The 12,413-nt window shown below is 42.4% G+C and overlaps 1 protein-coding gene across 1 annotated transcript in view; it reads left to right on the forward strand.

Moving 5' to 3' along the window:
* LOC307266524 (tight junction protein 2-like) overlaps positions 1 to 12,413 on the forward strand; it is an 81,813-nt gene that overhangs the window by 30,444 nt on the left and 38,956 nt on the right. The window contains exons 2-5 of the mRNA XM_080048563.1: positions 3,714 to 3,767; positions 6,018 to 6,142; positions 6,885 to 6,987; positions 11,691 to 12,213. Coding sequence (XP_079904689.1) covers positions 3,714 to 3,767; positions 6,018 to 6,142; positions 6,885 to 6,987; positions 11,691 to 12,213 — 805 coding nt within the window. The remainder of the gene's footprint in view (positions 1 to 3,713; positions 3,768 to 6,017; positions 6,143 to 6,884; positions 6,988 to 11,690; positions 12,214 to 12,413) is intronic.

The following is a 12,413-nucleotide window of genomic DNA, read 5'->3' on the forward strand; positions in this document are numbered from 1 at the left end:
ATCCTCTGTGCATGCCTACTGTTGTCTGTGGCCAACTTAGAGTTTAAAAGGGTCTTAGTCTACATCAAACTGTGAATTTATTCAGCATATGTTTGTAAGTGTTTTTTTCTGTTCACTCTGTGAGAGTGATTCCTCCTCTGTTATTCTTCCTTTTTCTTTGGTTTCTTTGGGGCCGTTGTCCCTCAGTCTCCTTGAGGGTCTAAGGACAGAGTGTGTGGTGTTGGGCCTACTACACATTGTAATCCCACTGGGGCTTTACAATCTGAGGAATGTCAGTACAGAAAAGTCAAATATGATAGTTGTCATTGACACAGAATGCCTGCATAATAAAGTCTGTCCACCAGGGGGCAATGACATGTTGGTTTCTACACAGAAAACTGTCCAGATTTTGACACATTTTAGTCACAATTCTTTTCATGCAGATATATAATGTAATATTTTTTATAATAACTATGAAATGACAAGGTAAAAAATAATGTTTTAGTTTATTTTAATGACCACACAGCCAGGCTGGTGGAATTATTTTTCAGTACATAGCTGGTTCCATCAAGAACGTCAGACTAGTGACAGACAATATATGCAACACACATTTCAGGAACAAACCAACGACAGCGTACATGGTGCTTATTTTACGCAGTATCGTGAAAAGTGATGAGTCAGATAGTGTTCAGAGTTCGTATTGCAATGGGATAGAAACAGTTTTTTAGACGGTTGGTTTTGGTAGGTCTGCTGGAAGAAATGGTGTGCTGAATGGGAGGGATCAGACGTGATTATTATTTTTTTTAAACCTTTATGTATACAGGTAAATACCATTGAGACCAGGGACTCTTTTGCAAGGGAGACCTGTTCCCATTTACACTTTACCATTCACACACACATTCATACACCGATAGCAGGCTAACTATCGACATTCACACGAGGCAAGGTGGGTGAATTGTCTTGTCCAAGGACACAACAACCATGACACAAGTGGCAGGGCGGGGATCGAACCGCCAACCCTTCGATCATTGGCTGACCCGCTCTACCACCTGAGCCACAGTCGCCCCCATATTCTTGGCCCTTCTTACAGTCCGTTTGTGGTGAAGTGGCTCAATTGATGGGAGGGGGCTGCGGAGGATCTTAAGATGCTGTGTTAAAAATGCGCTGCAGTTTATTTTGGGAGTGAGTGTCTAAACCGCTGTACCAGACTGTTATTGAGGATGCTTTGGATGGCTGTGTAGAACTGTAGGAGATGTGTCCTTACTCAGAATTTCCTGACGGAGAAATAAGAGCCTTTGGTTGGCTTTTTAATAGATGTGGTCAGTACTGCATTCAAGGTTATGCTTATGTGAGTGCCCCGAAGTTTGAATGTGTCCGTGGTGCATATAGTTTTGTCGGAGATGAAAAGGGGGCTTTTGGAGTGTGGTTTTGGCCTGAAGTCTATGATGCGCACACACTTTTCCCCCTTATTTGTGTACAACAGCAATGCTGTACTACATAAGTTTCTTTTTACAACAAAAAATTATTTGACAACAATGTGTCTTTTATTTTATTTTTTTAACAAATTCATTTCCATTCAAAATCTCTATCCTATTTGGCTTAGGACAGGCTGTTTTGAAAACTTTTCCAGTTGCCTTCTTTCAAGCGGTTTCCATTGCCTCTTGTTTATTCAGACACCTCTGGTCCATTGATTGTGATCCACATAAGATGTTTAGCAGCAGAGCTAATGTTAGCATCCTCGTCTCGTGCACATAAATGAGATAAATAACATAAGTCTTTAATTTGTTTAATGAAATAGCACCTGATATATCTGAAAAGAGAACATAGCTAGATGACTTCTGTTGTTTCTAAATTCTTAAATTGATTTTCTCTATTAGAAAGAATGTACTTTTTCTAAAAGTGAGATTGTTTTGCTTTGATATTAGAACATTGGAGAGAAACTTTAACCTTTTGACTTTACAAACATTTGCTAACAATAGCTGTGTGGTGTGCTTGATATGAGGTAATGTAGCATGACACATGGATGTGGATCTTCTCCTATACCTGGCTATGCCATCCGGCCTGCACAGGGAGTATGTGTTGTGAGCATGCAGGCTGGGGCTATGTGAGTCTGCTGTTATTTTTAGTATCTCCTCCTTCCCTGGAGCTAGGCTAATCCGCCACTGCACAGGCTTATCCAGATTGGAGGCAGGAAGGTTAAGCGCGTAACTTGTGAGAAGCCTACTTTGTGATTCCATCTAAACTATACTATAAACTGAGCCAGACCATGCTGAAGCAGGATTGTAGCAGCAGTCGGGGCTGTGTGTTTGACGGGGCAGGGGGACCGTTCCTGAATCTCCTCCACAAGCCATGAGTCTGGAGTGGCTGCCCACTGCCTGCTGCTCTGGCTACTCCAGCTGGCAGCAGGGCAGACAGAGCCAGGCCTCTGAGGGCTGTGTGGAGGGGGGAGGCAGCAGCGATGGTGGGGGAGCCAGGATTCAGCTCAGAGGGCTGGACACTGAACAGCTCAAAGGCAGCCTGGTGGTCCTCTACACGCCTGCTGGGAACTCCTGTCTGCTCAGACTGGTGGGTGATGGGTGGATGGATGGATAGAGCAGAGTGGGCTGATGTGCTGTGTTATATCCTCAGGATGTCTGCTGCTTTTAAAGAGATGTATATTAAATTACATGTAAATGCATTTATTTTAATTCAATACATGTAGAAAACACTCCGTCTTTAACAGAGTGGAGGGATAGTTTATGGTTAGAATATGCATGGTTTTACATGCTGATGTTGTATTTTAAGGCTTTTTCTGGTTTGGAATATTTACTTCACTCATTTCAAACTGGAAATATTATTATTTTAAAAAGATATTCTATTTGGAAAGTGTTCAGTCATGTAACGTCATGTAATAATGCTTTGTTACACTAAACAAAATGAAGTTTACATGATGTCTTTGTTGAAATAGAAGATATATTGTGCACATAGCGGTGTCTGTGATGCTTTGTTATACCTCTATAGCCCAAGGCTAGAGGCATTATGTTTTTACTGCTTGTCTGTCCATACGTACGTCTAGGCCATTCGTGTGATATCTCATGAACACTTTGAGGGATTTTCTTCAAACTTTGCAGAAATGTCTTCTCTGACTTAGGGATGAACTGATAATGTTTGGGGAAAAAAGATTCAAATGCATGTGGTGGTACATGCCTTCAACTATTTTATACAGTAATTGTAGATTCATCCATTTATTTCTAATGGATGGACTGAGAATACTGCAGTAGTACAACACTTAATACATCAAAGGCTCAATCTAAAATAAATATTTTAAATAGTGTGTTCAGATGCGCCATGTGGACACATTCATGGAACCTTATGAATTCTGATTAAATGAACTATATTATACAGAAAGAAGTGCAACTATAGGAGAAAAAACAAGTTGAAGTGACAACATAAAAGACAAAACAGCTCAAATGTGTAGTTTGAAACTTGTTTTTTGTGTAGGTTATTAGCAATTATATTAATAAAATTCAGTGTTTGCTAACCCTGGTGTGTGTGTGTGTGTGTGTGTGTGTGTGTGTGTGTGTGTGTGTGTGTGTGTGTGTGTGTGTGTGTGTGTGTGTGTGTGTGTGTGTGTGTGTGTGTGTGTGTGTGTGTGTGTGTGTGTGTGTGTGTGTGTGTGTGTGTGTGTGTGTGTGTGTGTGTGTGTGTGTGTGTGTGTGTGTGTGTCTCTGTCTGTCTGTCTGTCTGTCCTACAGAGTTCGGGGATGGAAGAGATGGTCTGGGAGCAGTACACAGTCAATCTGCAACGGGTGAGATCATTCATTTACTCTGTTGTTTAAGTAATGTAACATATACAGTAACTATTCATCAAACTGAAGCATTTGGGGCCCACATTTTACATTTATCAACCCTTTAAAAACTCACAACATCATATAAAGCTGAAATGCTGTTTCTGAATATCTTAAGGCATTCTATCGAGCCCCTCTGGTGACATCTGGGTAAAAAATATACGTTGTGGCCACGACTTAAAGGCCTACTTCACCGGTTGGAATATGAAGGTGTATTGAACTCGGAGATCCTATTTAGTATAAATGTGCAAAAAAAATCAAATCGGATCATTTTAGCCTGAGAAAAGGCAGAAAGAGTGTTTTATGGTCTCACTGTCTAACCCTACAGTTTCCTTCTTGTGACATCACAGTAAGGGTTAGAATTAACAGGACAGCTGGGCCAAGGGAAGACTGAGGGAAGACTGAGGGAAGAAAAACCTCATTCATTATATTATAATAGTGATTTTATAATGATAGAACGCTGGTTCCGTATGGGTGACGTATTCCTTTAATAATCTGTGGGAAGGAGTTAATTATGTCATGGCCAGGCTATATCAATTATAAGAGTTGTGTGGCTAAGATGTGTCTCTGTGTTTCTAAACCAATTTGTAGCTTCTGATTCAGCAGTTATCTGGATCTGGTAGCATTGTGCACGCTTCCCTTTGCATCAGCAGAATAGTAGCGCTATGGAGACCTGTGCTGTCCGCGCGCTCTTAGAATATCTGTAGAGGACGCGCGCACTGAGCCGTTCTGACCAGCTGTTTGTATGTGAGGGGTCTCAGTTCCGTGGTTTGGCTCTATCCAGTGCGTGTTTGTCGTAGCATAAGCCTATTACTTTTTGGTGAAGGATCCCCTAGAGGGCCTAGAGGGCCCCATTCTACCTAGGGTGCTTCTTTTCTGTATATTTGTATGAAATTGAAGAAAAAGACATTTTTGCAAAACAGGCGCGAGGTCCTGTGCGGTGGTGGCACACTTGGAACATGCCTGACAACAGTTCTAAAGTCCACTTAACTGCAACTTAAGAGGTTCAAAAACCGGAGAATCAGTAGCTCCACGATGTTTCCCTCAACTTTTCAACTGCCGAATCGGAGGCTGTGAATCGGGAAAACGCGAGAGGGAGACACATCTCAGCCACACACTTCTTATTTCATTATTGCGTGGCCACGACATAATGATTGAGTTGTGGTCACACAATATGGTTCCCCCCAGATGTCACCAAAGGGCAGCATTCAGTAGCATTCAAAGATGTTTGTATAGAAAAAAACTAAAGCCATTCATACTTGCATATTTAAGTGAACTGTGTGTATACATAGATCTTCAGTTATTACAGTAGTCCAAGGATTTTCTAATAGTTTATGTTAGAGGAGCGCAGTCATCATAACACACACAAGGCTGCTGGTGTGCAAACTACCTGGCAGATATGCTCAATGAAAGGTTCCTTGAGGCTCTTTCACACCCCCTATGCTGCGGCTCCTTTGTTCAGGTGGGAGCAAAGCAAATTGCATTGGCCACCAAACAGGTGTACCAAGACCTTGTTGAAGAGGAGGTCTCTGTAAGCTGCCAAAGCAACTCTTTGGAAGTGAGGACGTGAGCAGACTGAGTCAGGAAGCACTGCTAAACAAGCTCCCGTAGCCAACTATGCTATGCTATGCATTATGGGATGAAGATCCTCTGCTTCCTGTAGTTTCTTTCTGTAGTTTTCCTGCATGGAAATTCTGACCAATCGAGCAGTTGAGGAACCAGACACATCTGACCAATGAGTGAAAAATAACGTTCTCATGTGGCTTTTGCTGCATTATGGTTCTTCAAAAACTGATTCTGCCCAGAGGTAACCAGTGTGAAAGAGAACCGGACCTGGTGAATAGTTAAACAATGTATCATTCTGGCCTCTGGTGCCAACCAGGGAAGCAGACTAGAAGGGGACTATCAGGTGTGAAACTGCCCTTGGTGTTCACGTTGATTAGGACCTTAGCTGGTCAAGCAACCTCCCTGAACACAAAGAGTTAGTGTTTTAGCATGATCCAGGCAGGATATATACTATAAAGGCTTTGTACAGGTAATTTTAACGGAAACAGTTGATATCAGATATGAACATATGACACCAACAGAAAAGGTCATAATTAAGCATATTTCTCTCCAAGTCATTTTGTCAACGGAAATAATAAATATCAGCTTTAAAAAAACTGACTGTAAATGTATTTCTAATTTATAGTACAATTTCTTGTTGTGTAGGACTCTAAGATGGGTTTTGGCATTGCTGTATCCGGTGGCCGTGACAACCCCAACGTGGACAACGGTGAGACATCAATCATCGTGTCAGACGTGCTTCAGGGAGGACCAGCAGATGGATTACTCTTGTAAGTCAAGAAGTGAACAAGATCCTCTTTATTTGAAAATGCTTGGACAGACTAGTTTTCCTGTTGTGTTCTGTTTTTCACAAAATCTGCATGTCTGTCTAACATACAACACAGTTACTATAGCTAGCTTAGCTATTTGTCAGAGCTAGGCTAGCCTCCACAAAGCTGTGTCTGTCTTCTTCTGAAGGGTTCAACTGGGTATGGATGTCCACATAAATGTATCCACAGCCTAAACTTCTGAGGGTTGACATGGGTTTAGGAAAGGGCAAAACAATTATTTCTCCTTCCAACCTCTCCATGTAATAAGTGTCACTACTACCGGCACAAGGTTTTGCCCATATACAGCTCCGGAAAAAAATAAAGAGACCACTCCAAATATTCAGTGTCTTTCGTTTGATAGGCATATGTTTGAGTAAAATGAACATTTTGGTTTTATAATATAAACACAATAAGAATATTTTCATTAAGAGAATTTCCATTAAGTAATGTAGAAATGAAGATTTAAGAAAAATCCAGACTGGAGCTGTATTTGTGTCAGACCTCTGTCAGAGCCTTTCCTTTGCTGCACTGTGATTGGCCAGCCTGCATGTCAGGGGTGTGGCTTAGCGAAAGGTCAATTGGCCCAAAACTAGAATTTTGTTTGTGAAAATGTTTATCTGTTGACCTGATGTTTACTATTATGATTTTTATTTTGTTGTCATGATTTTCTTATACTATTTTTGTGATGTGTGTTGTTGTCCAGTGAGGATGATCGTGTCATTCAGGTCAACTCCATCCCCATGGACAACGTGCCTCACTCTTTTGCTGTGCAGTCCCTCCGTAAATGTGGCAAAGTGGCAAAAATAGTGAGTATGAATTTGATTACCCCATTAAAAGGCATTGAATATGATTTTTCCTCCGGGGAATATGTGTCAATGTTAGTTTATGTGTGTTTATTCTTGTTGGGTGTTGAATGAGAATTTTTCTACAAGTCTGATGGTTCTTCATGATATCAGGAAACCTCTGTGTACAGCTCCCAGGGGGCTTTGGCTGTCTTGATAACGTTGTACTTTTATCATTTACATGGTCGTTAATGATGATATGTATTTGGAAGCCACATTTTTCTTTCTTCAATCCGAGCCTCGCTTTGATTGGTCAACGTGTACATGAGCGGTGGCAATTTTTGGGTGCGGCACACAGAGGCAGGGGAGAGCAAAGTGATGAGTAGATATTCTCAGACCACTTCACCTACATATAGCTGAATGGTTAATATGACATTTTTGCCAAATATTACAGTGAAAAAGTTACCCACTCCAGCTTTAATATTCTCCAAATATGTCAAGGAGATCCATTAGGGCAATAAGGCAGTGGTCTTTGTTATTAATATAGCATAACATCGTCAGCATATTATGTCATTTTGTGCTCTGTATTGTTAACCCCAATCCCCTGAGAGGGGGCATCCCTGACCAGTAGACCTTACTAACTGTATACAGTCAGTAAGACGTCCCTTTATCCTGATTCTTACTGTAGGAGCCCAATACAAAGAGCAGAGCCGTCTCCAGTTATTTAGCTGTTATCTGTAATGTTAAACACGTATTATAATGTTCTCCAGTTGAGGGTATATATGAGGAATTAAGAAATGTTTTTATATTTGTTGTGTGTTTCAAATGCAGTATCAATCTCTTCTAAATTCTTACATACTTGCCTAGATCTGTTTTTTATGTGATTGCCAATAATGTTGTGACTTTAGGGCCTACGTCATAATAAGATTGGTTTATACATTTGTACCTTTAGTCTAATTATTTTCTATGTATGGCCAATATCTGATTTTTTTATTTTTATTTTTTTTCAACAATTACTTGTGATTTCTGATTTTTGCTGTGTTGCGTATCAAAATCTTTTAAGATTTAGATGTTATATTATTCTCTTTTGCTTTTTTTCGATTGCTGTAATAGATATCATTTTGCGCCTGTTGACTGCCACAGCTTTAGTTTGCGGCCAGACAGCCGTTTATTTTGTTTTCTTGAGTCTCTTGAATAATCGGCAGTGGCTCTGAGATGAAAGGCTGATTGGCCGAGTGATACAAAAAAATGAGGGCCTTCTGGCGGCAAATTTAAAGCAGTTGGAAAAAATCTTAGTTTAGCGTACAATTGAACAGATGTTTCGGTTTTAGGTAAGCATTTATATATGCCCCCTTCTGCAACAATACAAGGCTGACTTTTGCTACAGCAAAGTTCTCCCCCCAAACTCCTTATAGTGACTGTGATGACTGCTATCTCCATAAAGTTACACAATAACTATGTCTAAGTACCCCATACAACACCACTTCAAAAATACTGAACTGTGCCTTTAAGGTGTCCCACAGGATATTTGGATTCACTTCCCCATCAACATTCAGGCCAAGAAGACTAACATGCCCTACGTTCCAATCCCCATACTTCCCTACTATTTAGTATGCCAGAAAAAGATTTAGGATGTCCCAATACATGCACGTCAATTGTGGTATGCTGAATATACATATATGCCCCACTAACTCTAATAGCATTTTACAGTATTCGTCTATATTCTTGACATTTCTCAACATAAAGAAAAAAAAAACGTCCTTATCTGATTTTTTTTCTCTCCTGTGGCCCTAAAGGTACGAACACACTGCATTACGCGGCGCTGCGGTTGGCCGCGCGAATCGCAGGTTCCGCGCCGCGTGGTCATATCGGGTCATATTGTGTCCGCCGCCCGACTAGAGTAGCCTTCTCTACTCTGGGGATATGCTGGCGCTGGTGCTAACCGGTGCTGAGAGCACCAGTCTGCTGTGCTGATGGTGCTTTACCCAAGCTAACCGGTGCTAACTTGGTTCATAAAGCAAAACTGATAGCTGTACACAGCAGGCAACAGACACATAGGCTATTCACAGAACTTATGGGAGCAAACTGTGACTATTATGTTTTCATCCATCTTAATTTCCTCTGTCCGTCGTCCCGAAGTGAGTGACGTCGGGAGGAGCTCAACGCTGATTGGCTATCGCGGCGCGGCCGGCGGCAAAAAGTTCAATATTTTCAACTCCTGCGGCGGCCGCGCCGCGTGAACCGCTCGCCACCGGCCGCCCATTCGCGCGGCTGCGCGCAAAATACATTGACTTTCTATGTAAACTCGCCGCGCGGCAGTGTGCAGTGTGTTCGCACCTTAAAACTCTTCTGTTCTTTAGTATGTAGTGTAGTACAAAGAAAGAGTATGTGATTTGGAATGCAGGAATGTTGTGTGAGTGAGTGTGGCTTTAAGTCTGTTGTCTTCAGCCTGGCTGCCTCTCACGCTGCTGCAGCTCTAAATGTAGCAGCAGTCCTCTCCTCCCGTGTGTATCCTGCAGTAATCTCACTCACACACGGTTGATTAAATAAAGCCTAAACATTTCCAGGAATGAGATTTGCTGCTTTGAGCGTTTTTTCATGACATCCAGCTTTGTCTTTACTCTTAAGAGTTCCACGTAAAACTTTAAGTTAGAGCCAAGTTTCAGTCTTATTGAACAGGTCAACCAAGATTTTCGCTCTCTCCTCAATTCAATTCCAATTCAAAGATCTTTACTGGCGCATATGTATATGTGTACAGGTCCTTCTCATATAATCAGCATATTGTGATAAAGTTCAATATTTTCTGTAATGTACTGATAAACATTAGACTTTCATATATTTTAGATTCATTACACACAACTGAAGTAGTTCAAGCCTTTTATTGTTTTAATATTGATGATTTTGGCAAAAAGTAAAGAAAAACCAAAAATCCCTATCTCAAAAAATTAGCATATTTCATCCGACCAATAAAAGAAAAGTGTTTTTAATACAAAAAAGTCAACCTTCAAATAATTATGTTCAGTTATGCACTCAATACTTGGTCGGGAATCCTTTCGCAGAAATGACTGCTTCAATGCGGCGTGGCATGGAGGCAATCAGCCTGTGGCACTGCTGAGGTGTTATGGAGGCCCAGGATGCTTCGATAGCGGCCTTAAGCTCATCCACAGTGTTGGGTCTGGTGTCTCTCAACTTCCTCTTCACAATATCCCACAGATTCTCTATGGGGTTCAGGTCAGGAGAGTTGGCAGGCCAATTGAGCACAGTAATACCATGGTCAGTAAACCATTTACCAGTGGTTTTGGCACTGTGAGCAGGTGCCAGGTCTTGTTGAAAAATGAAATCTTCATCTCCATAAAACTTTTCAGCAGATGGAAGCATGAAGTGCTCCAAAATCTCCTGATAGCTAGCTGCATTGACCCTGCCTTTGATAAAACACAGTGGACCAACACCAGCAGCTGACATGGCACCCCAGACCATCACTGACTGTGGGTACTTGACACTGGACTTCAGGCATTTTGGCATTTCCTTCTCCCCAGTCTTCCTCCAGACTCTGGCACCTTGATTTCCGAATGACGTGCAAAATTTGCTTTCATCCGAAAAAAGTACTTTGGACCACTGAGCAACAGTCCAGTGCTGCTTCTCTGTAGCCCAGGTTAGGCGCTTCTGCCGCTGTTTCTGGTTCAAAAGTGGCTTGACCTGGGGAATGCGGCACCTGTAGCCCATTTCCTGCACACGCCTGTGCACGGTGGCTCTGGATGTTTCTACTCCAGACTCCCCCAAGGTCTGGAATCGGCTCTTCTCCACAATCCTCCTCAGGGTCCGGTCACCTCTTCTGCAGCATTTTCTGCCACACTTTTTCCTTCCCACAGACTTCCCACTGAGGTGCCTTGATACAGCACTCTGGGAACAGCCTATTCGCTCTGAAATTTCTTTCTGTGTCTTACCCTCTTGCTTGAGGGTGTCAATGATGGCCTTCTGAACAGCAGTCAGGTCGGCAGTCTTACCGATGATTGCGGTTTTGAGTAATGAACCAGGCTGGGAGTTTTTAAAAGCCTCAGAAATATTTTGCAGGTGTTTAGAGTTAATTAGTTGATTCAGATGATTAGGTTAAGAGCTCGTTTAGAGTACCTTTTCATGATATGCTAATTTTTTGAGATAGGAATTTGGGGTTTTCATGAGCTGTATGCCAAAATCATCAGTATTAAAACAACAAAAGACCTGAAATATTTCAGTTGGTGTGCAATGAATCTAAAATATATGAAAGTTCAATTATTATCATTACATTATGGAAAATAATCAACTTTATCACAATATGCTAATTATATGAGAAGGACCTGTATATATACAGTACACTCACCGGCCACTGTATTAGGTACACCAGTTAAATCTCTTGTTAACACATAACTAATCAGCCAATCACATGGCAGCAACTCAATGCATTTAGACATTTAGACGTGGTCAGGACTAGTTGAAGTTCAAACCGAGCATCACAACGGGGAAGAAAGGGGATTTAAGTGACTTTTAATGTGGCATGGTTGATGGTGCCAGACGGGCTGGTCTAAGTATTTCAGAAACTGCTGATCTACTGGGATTTTCATGCACAACCATCTCTAGGGTTTACAGAGAATGGTGCGAAACATAAAGTTGTGTGGAGAATGAGCAGACTGGTTCCAAAATGTACGTATTTTAATGAAATTGCTTTTTTGCTTTGTTTTTTTCTCTGTCAGACGGTGAAGAGACCTCGTAAGGTGGCGCACCATTCACTGAAGCCTCCTCCCTCCCCGGGTGGAGACAGTCAGGACTACTCCCCCTCCACCCACTACTACGACGCTGACCAGGACAATGGCTGGTACCGAGGCGAAGGCAGGGATACACACGCCCCTGACAGCAAAGACTACCTGGATCCAGAGTACAGGGGGGGGAGGGACTACCACCAGAGAGGGAGGAGCCAGGAGAGAAGCTCCCCCAGCCCAGAGAGACCCAGGAGGGACGGCAGCCGCGGCAGAGCCCTGGACACCAGCACCGAGCGCCAGCGCTACCACAGCCGGGGACGCAGCCCCGCAGACAGCTACCGCACAGAGGACAAGTACCAGAGAGGGGAGGGGGGAGGAGGAGGAGGGGGGAGAGGAGGGAGGTATAAGAGCAGGGACCGCCTCAATGACAACCCACCAACACCACAGCCAACCAGAGAGCTGGAGCCACTGGACAAACCTGTTAACGTCCTGCTGGTGAAGAACAGACCCAACGAAGGTAAGGACACCCACTCACAAACATTGGTATTGTAACCATTGTTTATGGTTAACGTAAATAGGGTTCTATTTCTGTTAAAAGCAACTAAGTGGTGAGCCAGCCTTGAATGGAAATGCTCTCTGGCTCTTCTCACAGACTCCGACCTTTGACACCCAACTAAGTACCGGCTCAAAGAGGGTGTACATTTCAACTTCAATCTT

The sequence above is a fragment of the Ammodytes marinus genome (assembly GCF_949987685.1).
Source record: "Ammodytes marinus genome assembly, chromosome: 2".
NCBI lineage: Eukaryota > Metazoa > Chordata > Actinopteri > Uranoscopiformes > Ammodytidae > Ammodytes > Ammodytes marinus.